This window comes from Echiichthys vipera (assembly GCF_963691815.1).
Source record: "Echiichthys vipera genome assembly, chromosome: 9".
Lineage (NCBI taxonomy): Eukaryota > Metazoa > Chordata > Actinopteri > Perciformes > Trachinidae > Echiichthys > Echiichthys vipera.
Genome location: NC_139834.1, coordinates 20356776 through 20373982, shown reverse-complemented (window position 1 = coordinate 20373982; position 17207 = coordinate 20356776). Strand labels below are relative to the sequence as shown.

Below are 17207 nucleotides of genomic sequence, written 5' to 3'. Positions count from 1 at the left end.
GCGCAGACCTGCATTCTTTTAGGCAGGTACACGCTATTGTGCATCGGTCTGCATGTGCTCCGCGCACGTGAATGTGTGCGTAAATGCTCACTTAACTGCTGCGTTATTGCATTTTCTCCTTTGTGTGTATGTTTGACATTTCATAATTGCGTCATTTGTCGCTCAGTCTCCTGCAGTAAGTTGGTGCATCGCAATTTGCAGCACATGCTACGAGCAGACAGACACTTGCTCTTGATTATGGACCTGGGTGGTATGGCTTCCTCATCAGGCTGTCTTGATTCACCCCAGCATGTGGGGAGACACATGCTGCAGTGGGTGAATCTAATTGATTGGATGGCACCCAATTCCCAGGTCCAAGGCTCCTCAGGCAGCCAGAGCGAATCCGTCCAAGTGAAGGATGGGCTGAGGCGTTGGTCGCCCCCCCTTTAATAGATTGGCATGGGCTTCTTACCATATGCCTCTGGTATCATCCTCAGAGATCTCTGGGTGCAAGTTGGCCAAAGCACAGGGCATAAAGTGACACTGCCTGGAGCTTCACTGATCAGAAAGTAATGAGACACATCCTGCACCAAACATCCAATTTGATCACTTATATTACCACTACTAAAATTTACCCCTCCTCCGTTTTCTCCTGATGGATGATTAAAAGACATAATGTTGAAATGTTGAAACTGGGATTAAAAAAAATATTGGGCGTTTTACAACAACATACTTGTACCAACAGGTCAAGCTCCCCTCTCTTGGAGAACACGAGTGTCATCTCAAAGCTTATTGGATGAACGTCTCATTTGCCCTAAGCCACCAAAGATGACGTTGCCATGGAAACAGCTTCTACTGTTATCAGTCATCGACTGTCTGGCAGGTAAACCACCTTTTTATGTGAGTAATGATTCTCTCACATTTGGACGTTTACAGTTGCCGGATGATAGCTGAAGAGGCGAAAATCACGTCATTGTCAGAGACGACCCCTGTTTAAAGGGACACTCCTTAGTATTGACTTCAATTCACAACCCAGACACAATACTCTCAATCTTGCTCTTCACTGCTTTGTGACTGTAAACTGGTGAAGAGGCATTTGCTGTTGTTTTCTAGTCTTTATAATATTGTCCTTGATTTAATTAACACAAAACACAGAGCAAAGATGATCACCTCTGTGACTTAAAGAAATGTATTATATAATAATATTTATCATTAGGTTTATGTTCAGCTAGAACAGAGACCAGGACATACTGTGTTATGTATAACAATTTACCAGTGAATGATTATCTTTTATCGTATGTAAATGCAATTGTTTTTAATTGCTTAAAAGGCAACATTTCTACTTTCAAAATCACAGGAATGGCATCTTGTTAATATTATTCAGCCTTTTCTTTTGGAAGAAAGTCTCCACACCTTGAGATAATATGAAACATATTGAGTCACTTCCCATGTTTAGTAATGTTCCTGCTTTGAAAGGGCTTCCCTATTATTATCCTATTTCTTCCAGACGAACAGGGAATTATCTTGGCAGAACTCTCCTATCAAAATGGCAATTTAAAAAAAAATGTTTTTACAGATTGTCTGGACAGTGGATCATATCATGGTCCGAGTTGGAGGATGGAGCCAGGTGACTTGTTCATTCCCGTTGACTCCATAGAAGAAGAAGCTACTCTTACCTGTGATGCAAAGGGAATGCCACCACCTCAGTACAGGTAAGCGCACATTTAAATTTAAAGGGGGTTTGTAAGCATCAAAATAAAAATGCAGATCTTGAAGGTATATTTACGTCAACTATCAAAGTGAAAATCAATAATTCCCAAATATGTCTGAAAAGTGGAATATAAAAATAAAAATTGCTGTAAAAAACACTGTAGTTTAGCCACTAGAAACCATCACCATTTTTTACTTTATTACATTATACAAATTCAGAGGGACTCAAGCGTAGAATCAGCTCCACTTGCTCTTTCTCCCTATTCTTCTCTTCACTTACATAACTGAAAGCCCTTTCTGAGCTGTCAATGGCATAGGAGGACCTAGGTTAATTAAAAGAACTGTGATCAAAGCAGGACACGTTTGAGTGCATGGGGACATAGAAATCAGTGTGAAGACCTGTTTAAAATGATCTGCTTTTTAGAAAAAGGATTTTGGATATTCTTTTGTGCAAATACTGTATAGTCTTCATATGAGTGTCAGCCTTGCAGCTTTCCCATTCACTGAAAGCCCATTCACTCATTTATAGTACTGTAAATAAGGATATATATATATATATATAACGATTTTTTCCCCTTAGAATTAGCAGGTGATTGCTCCCCTTTTCATTTTCTCCAAATCAGACTGAAATCCACAAATGCACTCTAAGCAGTGGTGCCATTATGGCTGTACTAATTTATATTGACTAGCAAGATGCCAATCTGCCTCTTGTCTCTTCAGATATTATCTTAGCGACATATATGTAGCATCTTAATGCATCTTAAACCTCCTCTTATAAAATGTCATGAGACGAATGCAGGTTGCTTAGACACCAGTTGGCGCCACCAGGCATTGATTACAAGTGTCTTTGGCGTTCAACAATAGAATTACTTCGGCACAGATAGCATAGATGAGCTGAATGATAGTGGTGTAGAGTATGTACGCTCATTATTTCAGGCTTCTCACATCCCCCACCTAAGACCAGGTATTTCTCTGTACTGATTAAAGGTGAGGTGAGCATGTTTAACGTTGCATCTTGTCAGGCTTGCTGTGCTGCAGCTCTGCAAGCCCTCAGCACCTCTCTGGCTCTTCTCTTGAAGTGTAAATAGGCTCACACTGCTCCCTCCCCCCCTCCTCCTCTCTTTTCTCCCTTCTCCTCTCCTCTGCCAGTCCTGTCACTCACAAAGAGATGAGACTTTCATAGTATGCACACTGTAGTGGCATAATAACTCATGGCAGATACCACATCTTGTATGGGAAATCATCTCCACAGTGGGTCTTCAAGGTGATGCAGTTTAAAAAAAAAAAATTTAAATCTAAAGAGAGGGTGACTTGACTAACCTTTACTTGACCTAAGGTTCGAAGCCTGTGGCTCTTGGTTGCAGGACAATCCAGAATACATGAGTTTTTCTGTGGTCAGGCAACATGTGTTCACAAAATGAGCCTCAGGCAGAGTAATTCAGTTTCGGGGATACTATTCAATCACCTGCCCAGTGGTCAGGACACCACTGAACAGCAGAGACACTTCAGCAGAGCAGGTCAAAAAGAGGTCAAAATGGCGATTCTAGGATAAAGAGCTGAATGCCATCGAGGGAACACAGACACCTAACCAAACACATGCATGTATCACTAGCCGGTCCAATCCTTTAGGTCTTCAGTCTCTTAAACTCTATAGCCTCACGAAAAAGGGTCAAAGGGATAGTTTGGATTTTTTGAAGTGGGGTTGTATAATGTTCTTTTCCATAGTCAGTGTATATCCCTACAGTAGATGGCGGTCAGCGTACCGTCAGTTTGGAGAAGCAGGAAAGAGGACATGCACGGAAGCTAAGCAATGTACTACTGTGGATGGGGGCATCAGCAACATATATTTTAGCCATGTAAAAAAATAATCAGTTAAAGTGTACTATATGTAGAATATTTTCATCACTTTACGTTGCCGTCAGGCAGCCCTGTTTACGAGGGGGAACTGAAGCCGCTCTATGGTCTTGTCAATTAAGCCACTAGACGCCATTGACAAAAGATACAAGTAATTTTACTTTGCAGAATAAGTTGCTGGTCTACCGTTGCCTCAGTTGGTCAATTGGAAGCGCTGCCCAATAGAGGAAAGAAACAGTTTTTTTTATCTTCTTTGAGAAAAATGATGGAATATTCTTTGCGTGCTCTGTCCTTAGACCCATCAATGCTCCATTTTTTTTTTAATTTTCAATGGCTTTTAAAAATACATTTGTTGTGTGGTGGCAGGGAAAGAACACATTTTCTTGCTAAATAATGGGACTCGTACAAATCAATTAATTAACCTCTTGGTTTCAATAGCTCTTTTAGGTGCTAAATTTATTTGATAGCACAATCCTGCTGGGCAAAGTATTATTATTTTAAATTCCCACACCTGCTAAGTGTGGGAAAGATGTAATAGAAGGGGAAAAGGATGTAAAAGGCATCCTTTGTTACATCAGCCCTCTGTTACCTCTTGCCAAGTGCTAATGTTTTGTCCTAATGAGAAGTCAAAGGTGGAATAATTCCACATTATGTAAATATAATGTGACAGAGAAGAGGTGATTATGGTTAAGACTGATGATAATATCTAGGGTGGCTTCTTAAATCTTTATCTTCTGCTTCCCTTAAATAGCAGAAGACAGCATTGTGTATGATACTCTAAGATTAAACTTTAATGATCCCTGCGGGGAAAATGGGATCGGTGCAGCAGCAAATAGTGGTAGTGCAAAATAAAGAAAAATATAATATAAACAGAGAAATACAATATAAATAAGAAATGTGCTTATTAAGGGTTATATAAACGCAACCAATAACACTCGACCAAATTATAGCATTATGGATTACAGAATTACTAGATTACAGGGACAAACCAATAAGCGCCAATCACACAACATGTGCAGAATATGAACGTTAGAGGCAAGAAACGATCAATAATTTGGCGTTTTTTTAAAATGTGAGTTTATAAGAATTTAGGACGGTAAAGAACACAAAATACAGATAACAGTGGACCAGTATATTAACTTTTGAAAGACACATTTTTACAACTTTCTCTTCCCAGTTACTCTTTACCTTTGTTTGAAACGCGCTGTAGCCCATCAGCGCTGAAGCCCTGATGGGCAAGATAAATAAAAATCTTTTTTCCGGGGCATAATTATTTTCCTGCAGCTACAGAAGCGGCGTTGTTGGCCAGAACCTATGTTTATCTCATACGTAGGAGATACTTACCCGTACATGTAAGATAGCTGTTTACATACGAGGTTTTGGCCAACAACGCCGCTTCTGTAGCTGCAGGAAAATAATTATTGTTAAAGAAAAAAAAAGCCACAACCATAAAGTTCATGGTGTACATGGCGTCCATGGTGACCATGGTGTCCATGGTGTCCATGGTGACCATGGTGTCCATGGTACTTATGCTTCCTGCGAGCCTGTGAATTCCCCAAAACCAATGTACAGTATATTATTCTTACTTCAAGTGAGTTATAGTGCCACTCGCCTCCTGTCAGACCACCTTGCTTGGTAGAAAGAAATAGACAGTGCGTCTTGCCAGGGACTGATGGTGTCTTTGCCCTCACAGATGGTCATTGAATGGGACTCTCATAAATCTGGGTCTGGATCGCCGGCGGCGTCTGTCTGGGGGCAACCTCATTATAAGCAGTCTGGACCGCTACCAGGATGTGGGAATGTACCAGTGTATGGCGTTCAACACTGTAGGAGCTATCCTCAGCAGGAGAGCCAGTCTGCAGTTTGCCTGTAAGTTGAATTCAGTGATTTTCATCTTTTTATATTAAGACATGGTATGGAAGTGTAACTGCACTTAGCAAATAATGCAGGCGCACACAACAATCTAGGTGGACGATATCTGCAATATTTATGAGTGCTGCAACTTTGATGCAGCATTGAAAGCTGAAGTAACATGGGAGCAGTTTGAGGGTGACAACTGTTTTGTTGGATGTACTCTGGGGTAAAGTAGTCAACCAAATTGCTAATGTAGTGTGTGAAGAATACCTCATATCAGGACTGAAACTGATGTTGCCGGTCACAGTTGTAAAAAAAAAAGAAGAAAAGAAATAAGAGTAATGCAAATACCGTAAATAAAAGAAACAGTGCAAAAAGCATTGCTTTATATTACACCTGCATTGCCACTGCCACCGGCAACTGTAATCTTTCTCACGTCGCATATCCTTGGTTGTGAAACCAGCAAACACCTCAAATGAATAAAGAAAAAAAAAGACTTACTATTTATGTGCTATTCATTGAGTCACATTCCATGCAAAGCGCCACAACACATCTTTTCACACTTTCTCTTGGCAGTGTCTGGCCATGTGGATATTTTTGGTTGTATTTGACAAGCTTTTTAAAAAGAAGACATAAAAAAAACTTGACAAAAAAGAAATAATGTGTTGGTTACACAGGATAATAGTCCAATTTCAAACATTTTGATAATGATTGACATGAAGTCAGTTGATTATTCAGAGTAACCAGGGGATGCCTGTATGGCTAGATACCACCAGGGGTTAAGTAGGGAAAATATGTGTTTTCACTGTGCACTACAAATGTAATACCACTGCTATGATGTTTTTTGTTGTTTTTTTTTTTTTATCTCCCAGCCTTATTTGGATGTGATTGTATAGAATAATAATAAGAAATTGTAACTTAAACATACTGTGGCTTAAAGCTGCAGTAAGTAAAAAGCAAAAAAAGATGTCAGAATTTAAAGCAGAGTGAGATCTCTTCCTGCAGCCCCCCCCCCCCCCCCCCTTCCTGAGCCAACCTGCGCTATGATTGAAGTCTCCTGTCAGGAGGAGATGTCTACTTTTCTCTACGAACACTTGAATTACAATATGATGAAAGATAAAAAAAAATAAAATGCCTACCCCAGGTTTAAGTTAGACCCAGCCACACACTGCATGTCATGGCCATAGCCTAGTCTCTGTGACATCTGAAGTAACATCTATTTCTAACAGGCAGTAAAACATGTTTATTTCTGCTGCAAAGTTGGGCATTTTAACATGGGTGTCTATGGGGATTGACTTGCTTTTGGAGCCAGCCTCACGTGACCAAGCAAGGAACTGCAAGTTTCGCAACTTCCGTGTCGGCTTCATTTTTCAGTCCTGGAGGTTGCCCCTTGGTCATGGTCTTCATCAATGGATAAAGTATGGACCCGATTTGGATTGCAGCATATCAAAACATGACATTCTCATGTGGTTACTCAGCTTTTAGTTGTCTTGTAATAAAACATATATCCAATATCCTTTATGCTTTAGGTCCTGAGCTAAACTTTCTGCACTGTGTTATATAGTTTTGTGCTTTACAAAACTCCCTCATATGTGTAGGCTCTTTCCTGTCTCTCTGTGTTTCTTTCACTCTCTCTCTCTCTCTCTCTTTCTCTCTCTCTCTCTCTCTCTCTCTCTCTCTCTCTCTCTCTCTCTCTCTCTCTCTCTCTCTCTCTCTCTCTCCCTCGCTCAGGCATCACAGAAGTGTAATTCTCATGATAATTTCCTCATGGGCTTGTGTCAGTGTCTTGCTGAAAGCTAGCTAAGATCTGTTTCTCTGATATGTGAGATCCTGTGGAGAGCTTTCTTTTCATTTTTGTTTCTCTCAGACTTAGATCATTTCAAAGTCCACACCAGAAGCGCAGTGTCAGTTCGTGAGGGACAAGGTGTGGTGTTACTTTGTGGAACGCCCACTTCCTCTGGAGGTAAACCTACATTTCAGCCTCTCACAGCACAGTTGTTTAAAGTTGTGTTTTGACAAGATTAAAGTATAATCGTATCACCATTGTTAAGCCATGATGACATTGGATACTTTAAATCACATTTATTGTATGGCATTCATTCATCCGGCTCAGTGGCGTCCTTGTTTTTCTTCCAGACCTGACGTATGCATGGGTCTTCAATGAGTACCCGTACTTTGTTCAACAAGACAATCGGCGTTTCGTCTCCCAGCAGACAGGAAATCTTTACATTGCCAAGGTGGAGCCCTCTGATGTGGGAAACTACACTTGTGTGGTGATGAACAGCATCACAAAGGGCAAAGTTCAAAGCTCGCCCACGTCTCTGATCCTCAGGACAGATGGTAAGACACAGCTCACAGACATGATGTGACAAGTGTGCCTATCAGCCGTGTATTAAGGACCTTTCCTTTCAAGGTGGCTTTAATCATCGTACTTGCGTGAGTGTTCCTTGTCCTGTTGTGCCTCACAGTAGTTGAGTCACCAAGCGCTAATGCTTGTAAGTAAATAGTTGCCCCTCAATGTAGGCCAGCAAACAAAGTGGCCAAATCTCTTCTTTGCTGACTTAGCTTTCTCATAATTCACATTCCCTTTAAAAGCTTTCCCTGTGCTTTCACATGAGTTCTCAAGCCGGGTTTTCTTTGGTCCGTTGTTCTATTCTCTGTTACGCCTTCATAGAAAGAGTGAATAAAGATTGCCTTCGAATGAATTAAACATAAGCCATACGTCACTGGGCCATTACATTGAGTGTTCTGGTGGCTCAACCAGTTAGTTTCCACTCAGTGTACCGTACATAAAGCCGCATACATTTAAATCCCATTGCACTGCTTTCTGATCCTTGCCTTGACTGTCTTAAATACTGATCCAAACAATGAAACACCAGAGGTTGGATGCCCACTCAAGCTTTGAAATAATAGATAAACAGCCAGACTAGCTGAAAAAGCAAGATTTGAAATTCCCCTCTGCCTATTCCACCAAGAAGAGATTTAAATTATTCCATGCTGGTATTTCTCTGCACTCTGGTGACTGCACATTTAAGTGATGTACTACTTTGAGTTTACCCATGAGAGAATGTTTGCTCATGTGTCTTTTATTTCTCCTCTGTTAGTTTTACAGTGCTATTGTATGCAAGCCATATTGCTTGTAAGTCATGAATAATGGAAGACTGAGCGAGGTCTTGTGCTTGCTCTTCATAGGAGTGATGGGCGAATACGAGCCGAAAATAGAAGTTAATTTCCCAGACAATGTACCCGCCGCAAAAGGATCAACAGTTACGCTGGAGTGTTTCGCCCTTGGGAAGTAAGCTGGATTCCTCGAAGCATGTTTTCAATCTTCTCCTGTCCTTTATTCTAGTCCTCCGGAAATCTATATAGGAAAGTTACTGTGGCAATTATATTTCTTAGAGTGTGGCAACAAGCCGTGATTGGCTTTTTTTTTTTGTTGTTGGATCGGGTTAACTCGAAACCATTCATCCGCAAAAAAAAATACAGTGAAGAATAGGATTTGAAGCTCCATCAAACACTTTATTGCAGGATTATTACAGACACCTGCAGCCTGAGCGATAATCTTAAAAGTTCAAAAGAACTCGAATCTCCTCTGAGGTTTGCTTACTCTTTCTTTTCCAGTCCTGTCCCTGAAATCACCTGGAAGAGGGCTAATGGCGTTCCCTTCCCCAGCAAAGTCAAAATGAAGTACTCAAATGCTGTGCTGGAGATCCCCAGCTTCCAGCAGGATGATACAGGAGGATACGAGTGTGTGGCTGAGAACAAGATGGGCAAGAACACAGCCACTGGTCGTCTGGCCTTCTATGGTACGTAGACTTTTGTTTGGCATGCTAAGACAATACAAAATCCATTTCTAATTGTAAAACTAATAAATATTAAGTAAAATCTTCAGGTCATTTTTGATTGTAAAGCAGATCGAGGTGCTATATACATGCAGAAACTGTATTCTGATTTCAGAAACTTTAAAGCCTCTGAACACCCACACAGGTGTTTTCGGGTCATGTTTTTTATGAGACCTCTTCTCAGGACTGTGTGGGTGTGTATATTGGGATTGATTGACATCTTCCTGTGTCTCCATTTGGCTTTGTAATTTCTGTTAAGGCGGGACAAAGTACACCTTTATCATTCTTAGTGGTAGATGGACATTTATGAATTCATAAATTCCCATCAAAGCTCTGCCCACCTTCAACCCAACCAGAAACCAGAAAGTGCTGTTACAGTCATTACCCGGCAGCAACGACTTTGCCTAGACACCAAGGGCGAAGTTGCGGTAAACCTGGAAATGCTGACCAATCAGTGCAGAATGGGCTTTTTCGGGAGAGGGGCTTAAAGAGACAGGAGCTGAAATAAAGCGTTCTTTTTTTAACATTCAAGCGTGTAAATATGTTTTAGTAGAACTATACCAAAATATAGGCCTCAGTATGAACATGAAAATGAGCATAATATGGGACCTTCAAGGATTAATTTAGATACTCTTGATTTAACACTGCTGCTGTGATGTGGCATAAATAATTGGTTTAAGTGGTTAAGGTTAAGAGTTGCTATGATATCATCTGATAATTGTTATAATTTTAACTGCTCATTGTTATATACCCAGCGGGAAAAAAAGTCATTACCTTCTTCCCAGATAATTGCTTAATGTTATTGCAGTTTTTTTTACTGTTAGAGTTCTTGAGTTACTTCTGCTGCTGTGAATTTGTGAAAGGGGGAAAATGACACCTGTGAAATTGGAATTGACACTATGTAAAGTACCTGCAAAGTGAGCTGTGCTTATTATGAGCACAACACTTCACCTGTAAAAAAAAAAAATCCTGAAAAGCTGTAAATATGTAAGAGGTAAGAAGCTAGGGAGTTGTGCGCTGGATGGGAAACAGACAGGGGTGATGTTTATTCTACACAGAATTAAGGTGACAGGTTGGGGTGAGTGGAGATCTTGAGCGCACTCCAGCCGTCATGAGAGCTTCCTGCTTTGTGGCGCAGTGTTTCGTGCTAATCTTAAGTTGCCACAGGCTGCTGACACATTTAAGTGATGAAACTGAGTGATACCCTAGATTTACTCTTCTCTCTACTCTCAAGACAAACTCATTCTCCCGACGCTTTATGATTTCCACTTATTTGATCTGTCAATCTGTGCATGCTTTCCTTTGAACTACTTTGAGTGAGGTATATTTAGTGAGACAATTCTGCTCCTTCAATATCTGTCTCCCTGGTTCTCATCAGTATATTTATGTCTCCCTCAGCCAAGCCTCAGTGGATGCAGGCCATGAAGGACACTGCCCTGGCCATAGAGGAGAGACTATACTGGGAATGCAGAGCCAATGGCAAGCCCAAACCCTCCTACACGTGGCTGAAGAACGGCCAACAGCTACTCTCAGAGGTAAATTATTGCCTGTCTTCTGCCACCTACCAGTGTTTCATTTTAAAGACTTAATCCCCAGCTCCAGCTCATCCTTTCATTTTAGAGAGCCTGGCGTCAAACACGCGGCTGTTTTTCCAAGTGCATTTGAGAGCGAGATGAGAGGAGAGCGTAAACATCCTGCCGAGGTGCGCCAGTGATGAGACATGGATATAACTGTCTCTTATATTCTGCTCTACCTTGGCAGATTACACAGTCTTAGAGAGTGGATCAGTGTAGTCCCTGGGAGATTGCTGCATTTCATCTGAATGGAGTCAGTGGTTGTTTTTCATTATTCATGGTGCATGTTCTAGCTCCTCCAGATTTAAGGACAATGGTTTTAATCTACTGTGAAATATACTGTTTATAGCTGCACACCTTACCGCAGACCACCAGGGAAATACTTAGCTTTAAACTATGTTTTCCTCTGCTGCGGCTTCTACTTTTGATTTGACTTTAAAATGTTTTCTTAGTAGCATTTGAAAATGGCCAGGGTCAGGCTTCTGCAAACATAACCAGTCTGATTTTATTATTAAAATATACCTTTTTTTAAATGTCATTCTTTAATTTGGTTTTAATAAATATATATTTACTGTTGCAAGATCAACAATATGATTGGCATTTTTACCATGAAAAGGGCAGTATTGTCTAGTTCTCATGATTTCAGTCTTATTATAGTTTTAGTAATGCTAACAATAAGCAGTTGTGTAGATGTATATTCTTTAGTTCAAAGAGAGAGCCTAATCCTCATAGTCAGGGCTTATTTGTGTCGGATCCTGCCGGAAAACATGATCCGCACCTCCTTTATTACTGTTGAAATCTCTAAATACATTTTTTCTAATATTTAAGGCTGTCGCTACATTTTTTTATTTCCCATTGAAGTTGCCTGTTATTTGCCTATTTTGGATGCATTTTAAATCAGACTTTTTTTTTTAGAGAGAGATGTCAATTGCTCAATTCACGCAGTGATACCTGAAACGTGAGTTTTGTGCACATGAGCTGACTATGATTTGAATTAGTATACCCTCAGCAACAAAGAGGCAACTGGTAAAATGTCAAAAAGACAATCAAATCTGTTGAATTTCTTTAAACCAGTAGGTCTGTCAATATTTTTAGCATATAACTGTAAGCCACAGAAAGTTAGTTGTCAATTATAATTCCCATCATTGTGGGCATATAGTGAGGAGTCAGGAGATGCAACAATATTTTGGTCGTCTACTGTTGCTTATTGTGTCAATCTTGTTAGGTTCAGCAGCACCTTCAGTGTTGTCTGTGTGGCAAGCTCTCTGGTTTCAATGCGTTTTCTCCCCCCAACCCGCCTAATCAGCAGACTCTTTGTGTTCCGGCACCTCCTGATTTACAAATTAAAGACTGCTTACAGGCGAAACAGAAACAATATAAGACTGGACTGTGATACATTTAGTTTCATGGAGAAAGTTATGTAAGGTTCTTAATGCAAAAACGTTGTATGAAGCCCTTCAAGCAATCTGTATAAATCATTCATCACAAATGTCTGATGATGCATGCATATGGAGTTTTTTTATAACAGGACCCATAATTTAGCCACACATACACAAATCTGGCACACTCTGTTTTTACTGAAGGATATTCTAACGACCTATTTGGAAAACAAAAAACATGTGGTTTTTGCACTGACTGATACATTCACTGCAACATAATCCTGATTTGATCTACCCCCATTGACAATGCCTCTAACCCAATCCAATGCTTATTGAGCTTTGCCAGAGTGCGCTGAGCAAAGCAAAAGCTAGTTTTAAGTCTTAAGCAATAATTGCTTTCTTTCATCCATTTCTACACAGGAAAGAATCCATGTAGAGGACGGAGTCCTGTCAGTGTCCGTGCTGACACTATCGGATGCCGGCATGTACCAGTGTGTGGCTGAGAATAAACACGGCGTCATATATTTTTCTGCCGAACTGATGGTTTTAGGTAGGATGGCATTTATATCTCGCTTAAATCCTCCAATCATTATTGCCAAAGAATCTTAAAGGTTATCTTACTGTCATTCTTAAAGGTTGTCTGGATTAGCGGATAATGGGGTCAGTTAGGAGGGTTTTGTGGGGCCAAACACATTTCGAAAATATTTTCCCCTTCGTGATATCCCGATTCACTTCAATGTTAAGGTGAGGATGGGGTGATACAGAATTACAGAGTTGAACAATAAAAATGATCTTTTTCTGGAAAAACAATTAAAAGATCCAACATTTTTTGGTCGGATAGGCTTTCCTCTTAATCAATATGGAATAAAAAATCAACAGTAGTGATTCATTTTTATAATTTATTTTTTCCCTATTAAAATGTTTCAAATGTCTGAACTACTTAATGATTTGATGATTTTATCAGATCAAGCTCAAATGCCCTGTGAGATTTGCTGCAGTCATGTACTAAAGTCAGTTTACTGTTTCCCATCAGCCTCTCCCCCAGACTTCACAGGGAACGTCCTCCGAGCTTTGCTCAAAGCCAAGGCAGGAACTACAGTGACTTTAGAGTGTAAACCCCAGGCCTATCCCATCGCCAGCATTTTATGGAAGAAAGGAAACCAGCCTATCCACACCAATGACAGGTAATGACTGAACTGAAACTGTGTTCTGAAACCACTTTTATGATGCAATAGCAAAAGATCATGGCTGTTCAGAGTAGTGATAGCAATGTATGTACATAAGCGGTTCACATTTCTTCTGTTTAGATATCAAAGCTGATGCATTCTTCATCCCACCTGCGCTCTTTTCACACCTTGCTTGGTGTAATTCAGTGGTTCACAACTTTTTCAGCTCGAGACTGAAAAGAGACTTTTTGGTGTGTCCCCGGGGACCCCAGCTTACAAAAAAACATCATGAATTCAGAGAGGGAGGGAATCACAGAAGTCACAACCTCAGCCAGAGAGCGCGAATGCATTTTTCAGGCGAAGGTTCGCGAGATGAGAGAGAAAGTAAACAGCTCTGACGCGGCGTAGCAAAAAAAAGCGCTCTTCCTCTAAATGATTCGAAAAAATAATTTGCGTTTCATAGCAGTATGCATCTGATGATCATGGAGCGTTTCAGACAGAGGGTCAATACAGGTCTATTCAGATAGACAGTATGAGAAAAATAATGTCTTTAATGATCGTTAGAGCATGTAAACGCGTTCTAGTAGAAACCCAAAATACAAGTATGAACATGAAAATGAGCATAACATGGGACCTTTACTATTCTATGATGATTTAGAACAAGGACATGTATACAGATCCAGAATCAGAGCTTATCCAATAATTTAATCATTATTTGGTTGTTGGAAGTTGACTCGCAAATTGCTGTCTATGGTTTTACACTCCTACAGGATCACACTTTCCCCTGATGGAACATTGAGGATTGCAAACGTGAGCAAGTCTGATGCAGGCAGCTATACGTGCTTCGCTAGGAATAGATTTGGCATGTCAAGCACAACTGGAAGGCTCCTCGTTACCGGTAAGCTCTGGTGTGTGTGTCACTGTGGGTGTGTGTGTGTGTGTGTGTGTGGGTGTGTTTGTGTGTGTGTGTGTGCGTGCACGGGTGCAGAATGTTTGCGCACCCCACATAGTAAGCAGAATTTATCATTCAGTATGGATTAACTACTGTAGCTACTGTACCGCAAGGGCTTGAGTCAATAAATGGTAGGTAGAAAAAATAAACTTCAGGTTTCGCTCCATGGACCATGTCAAAACTTTGGGAAGTCTCTATGCTCGAGGGACGTTGCATAGTTAAGTAACAGCCTAAAATGTTTTCAGATTTTTTTTTTTAACTCAGCTGCATCAGGGAAAAAAAACTCTCTTATTTTAATTCCATTGAGTTGTTTCGTGCTGCTGCATTCTGCAATAATGCACTTGGAAGGTGTTTGAAAAAATACTTGATCATTGTTTTCCTCAAAGCAGTAGAAACAACCAATTTACTGCAACAAATGAAAGTGCCCTGAGTGAAGGCAATGAAAGTGTTAGTGAGGAGGTGTTACAGATGCTGTTATTGTCAAGCACAGTTCCAGTGGAGTGAGAGTTGAGTGTTCTCTTATTGGTTTTATTAATGCACTGAATGCTATTGTCTGCCTCTATAACTGCCGGGGCCAGTTATTTTTTTTTTAAATGGCTGGGGTATTTTTTTCAAGGCCATAATGCAGTCAGCGACACAGAGCCACGACCCAGTCATTGATTATTATAAGCTTAAGAAGCGAGGAGACGTTTTTACATGTGATTTTCTTTTCCCCTCGACGGTCTATAGAAACGTAAGATGTAAGAGTGCAAATCCTCTTCCTTTGCGCTGCACCTTCTTTATTTGATTCCAGCAGATTCATTATCTTGACTTTTTGAAGCACAGCAGACTTAGTCAAATGATTGCTACTGTAGATTTTGAAGCAGTGCCCTTCATTTTTGTTCTGGATGCACAGAGCAGCCCATTACATGAAGTTTTATCTGATCCATAGTGTATTGTAATTGCTATCAGGATTTCAGAAGATTATTCTAGCTGTGTTCAGCCCGGAGTATTAGGCCATTTTAGTCGTGGCAGGCTGCGTGTTATCACATTATTCGGCTTAGACTTTCATGAGACCCTCCTTTATATAGATAATACTCTGCCTGTGACTTACAGGGCATATTCTTGTAAGTGTCGTCTTGCTATTGCGCTTCTGTCTCAGGAAATCAGCAATACGCTGCTCATCTGATTGCAATGAAATATCTCATGTTCTGTCTGAGATTGGCAGCCGCCCCATCGGAAATTTCTCTCTCTTACACTTTCTTTTTCTTTTTTTTTTGTTGTTTTTATCTGTGGCAGATCCAACCAGAATCACCCAGGGGCCAGTGGACATGGAGATCATTGTGGGCGAGAGTATCGTGTTACCCTGTCAGGTCGCTAGTGACCCTGTCCTTGACGTTTCTTTCTCCTGGGCCTTCAACGGACAGCTCATCGCCAAGGGAGATGGTCACTTTGAGCTAGTGGGTGGGGTGAGTGACCCACAGTCATACTTCTTCAGAATGTGCAAATGGGTAGTTGGCACCTCTTCTCCGTCTTGCTTCAGTTCCTCTCTGCCATTAGTTAAAAGAGACAGCTTGTGGTTTGACATCACCGCATTTCTTGGACAGATTTAACTGTAGCTAGTTTTTGCTGCAAAGGGTGTGATAGCATCCTTTTTGCAATTCTAGAAGTCTCCTTGGAGGCACAATAAGCTGTGGGACTGTGAAAATCATTGGAAGAAAGCACTATTAGATCATTCAACCCCTCTACGCTATGCTATGCTCTACATGGCTATGTCAAAATCAGTTCCTACATAAAAACCATTATGTAGGTAATACGTTAGTTGCTCAGCCATTGAAACAGGTTGTCATCTTTTTGAGTATGCGTCTCCCGCTCAAGCCCAGCCTTCCGAAGTAATGCGTTTTTTAACAGTGTGGTTGGTCTTGAATTAGTTTCAAATCCAACCTTGCCATAGCCTGCTGCACAGCTTCTCATAACAGAAAGGGGGATACACATCATTAGAGGTATTTTGGCAGAGGCCCTAAATGACAAAACACTTTGAGAACACCCCTCACACGCTTTCCAGATGAACCATTCTTCCTGTGTGTGTGTTTGACTGACAATGTTCTTATCTGAAAAGAGACTTTCCCCAGAAACGCTAGAATGTCCCCCCAGTCCAAAGAGATTATCAACTTAACTTTGCTGCTTCAAGGAATTTAATTTCCATAATTAAACCACATTGGCTCCACTGCCACATTTCCTTGCCAATACCAAGAGAACGACTTTGCCACTAATTTACCATTTGCTGCTTACGGGTGTCCTCTCAGATGAGAATCTAGAGGGCCTTTTTTCCTCTCCAATCAAGCAAGAAACCTGGCTGAACTCAATAGTAACAGCTTATTTGTGTAGTTTCTCTCAACAGCTCTAGAAGGTCATGATGATTACCTCTGTAAAAAGCAAAGGAAATAGCAGAGGCCTTGTCAGACACAAAAATTCTGCATAACAATTGTGTGAATTTTGGCCCTGATCCTTTCCCTCCAAGCTGATCTTTTGTCACTAAAAGGTTCTGTCATATTCAGGAATTAAGCATTGTTTGCCTTCATAGCTTTGACTTCAAGAACTGTGAAATAGCTTTGCTGTAAGCTATATTTTTCCTCTGCAAAGTCTTTTTTTTTTTAAAAAAACGCCTGTAAAAAACGATGTTTTTAAGGGCACCTTATGTATGCTTCGCTATATTCTTTAATAAGCTGTCACAAGGTCTGTTGTGTTACATGCTACATAAAGCTTCCTTTCATCCTTGGTAGAGAGCAGCAGGAGATCTGATGATCAGGAACATTCAGCTTTACCATGCCGGCAAGTATATCTGTGTGGTGGACACGGACGTGGAGAGCCTGTCAGCCGTGGCTGTATTGATTGTCAAAGGTAAGAAAACCTCCTCT

At 40.7% G+C, this 17207-nt stretch overlaps 1 protein-coding gene across 1 annotated transcript in view; it reads left to right on the top strand.

The window, feature by feature from the left end:
* Positions 1-807: 807 nt before the first annotated feature.
* Positions 808-17207, top strand: part of cntn3a.2 (contactin 3a, tandem duplicate 2) — a gene marked incomplete at both ends in the record, with an annotated part of 32637 nt that continues 16237 nt past the window's right edge. The window contains 13 exons of the mRNA XM_083920579.1: positions 808-862; positions 1556-1691; positions 5237-5412; positions 7265-7360; positions 7534-7737; positions 8590-8692; positions 9019-9203; positions 10638-10774; positions 12613-12742; positions 13226-13376; positions 14129-14256; positions 15589-15758; positions 17073-17190. Of these exons, the coding sequence (XP_083776705.1) occupies positions 808-862; positions 1556-1691; positions 5237-5412; positions 7265-7360; positions 7534-7737; positions 8590-8692; positions 9019-9203; positions 10638-10774; positions 12613-12742; positions 13226-13376; positions 14129-14256; positions 15589-15758; positions 17073-17190 (1789 nt within the window). The remainder of the gene's footprint in view (positions 863-1555; positions 1692-5236; positions 5413-7264; positions 7361-7533; positions 7738-8589; positions 8693-9018; positions 9204-10637; positions 10775-12612; positions 12743-13225; positions 13377-14128; positions 14257-15588; positions 15759-17072; positions 17191-17207) is intronic.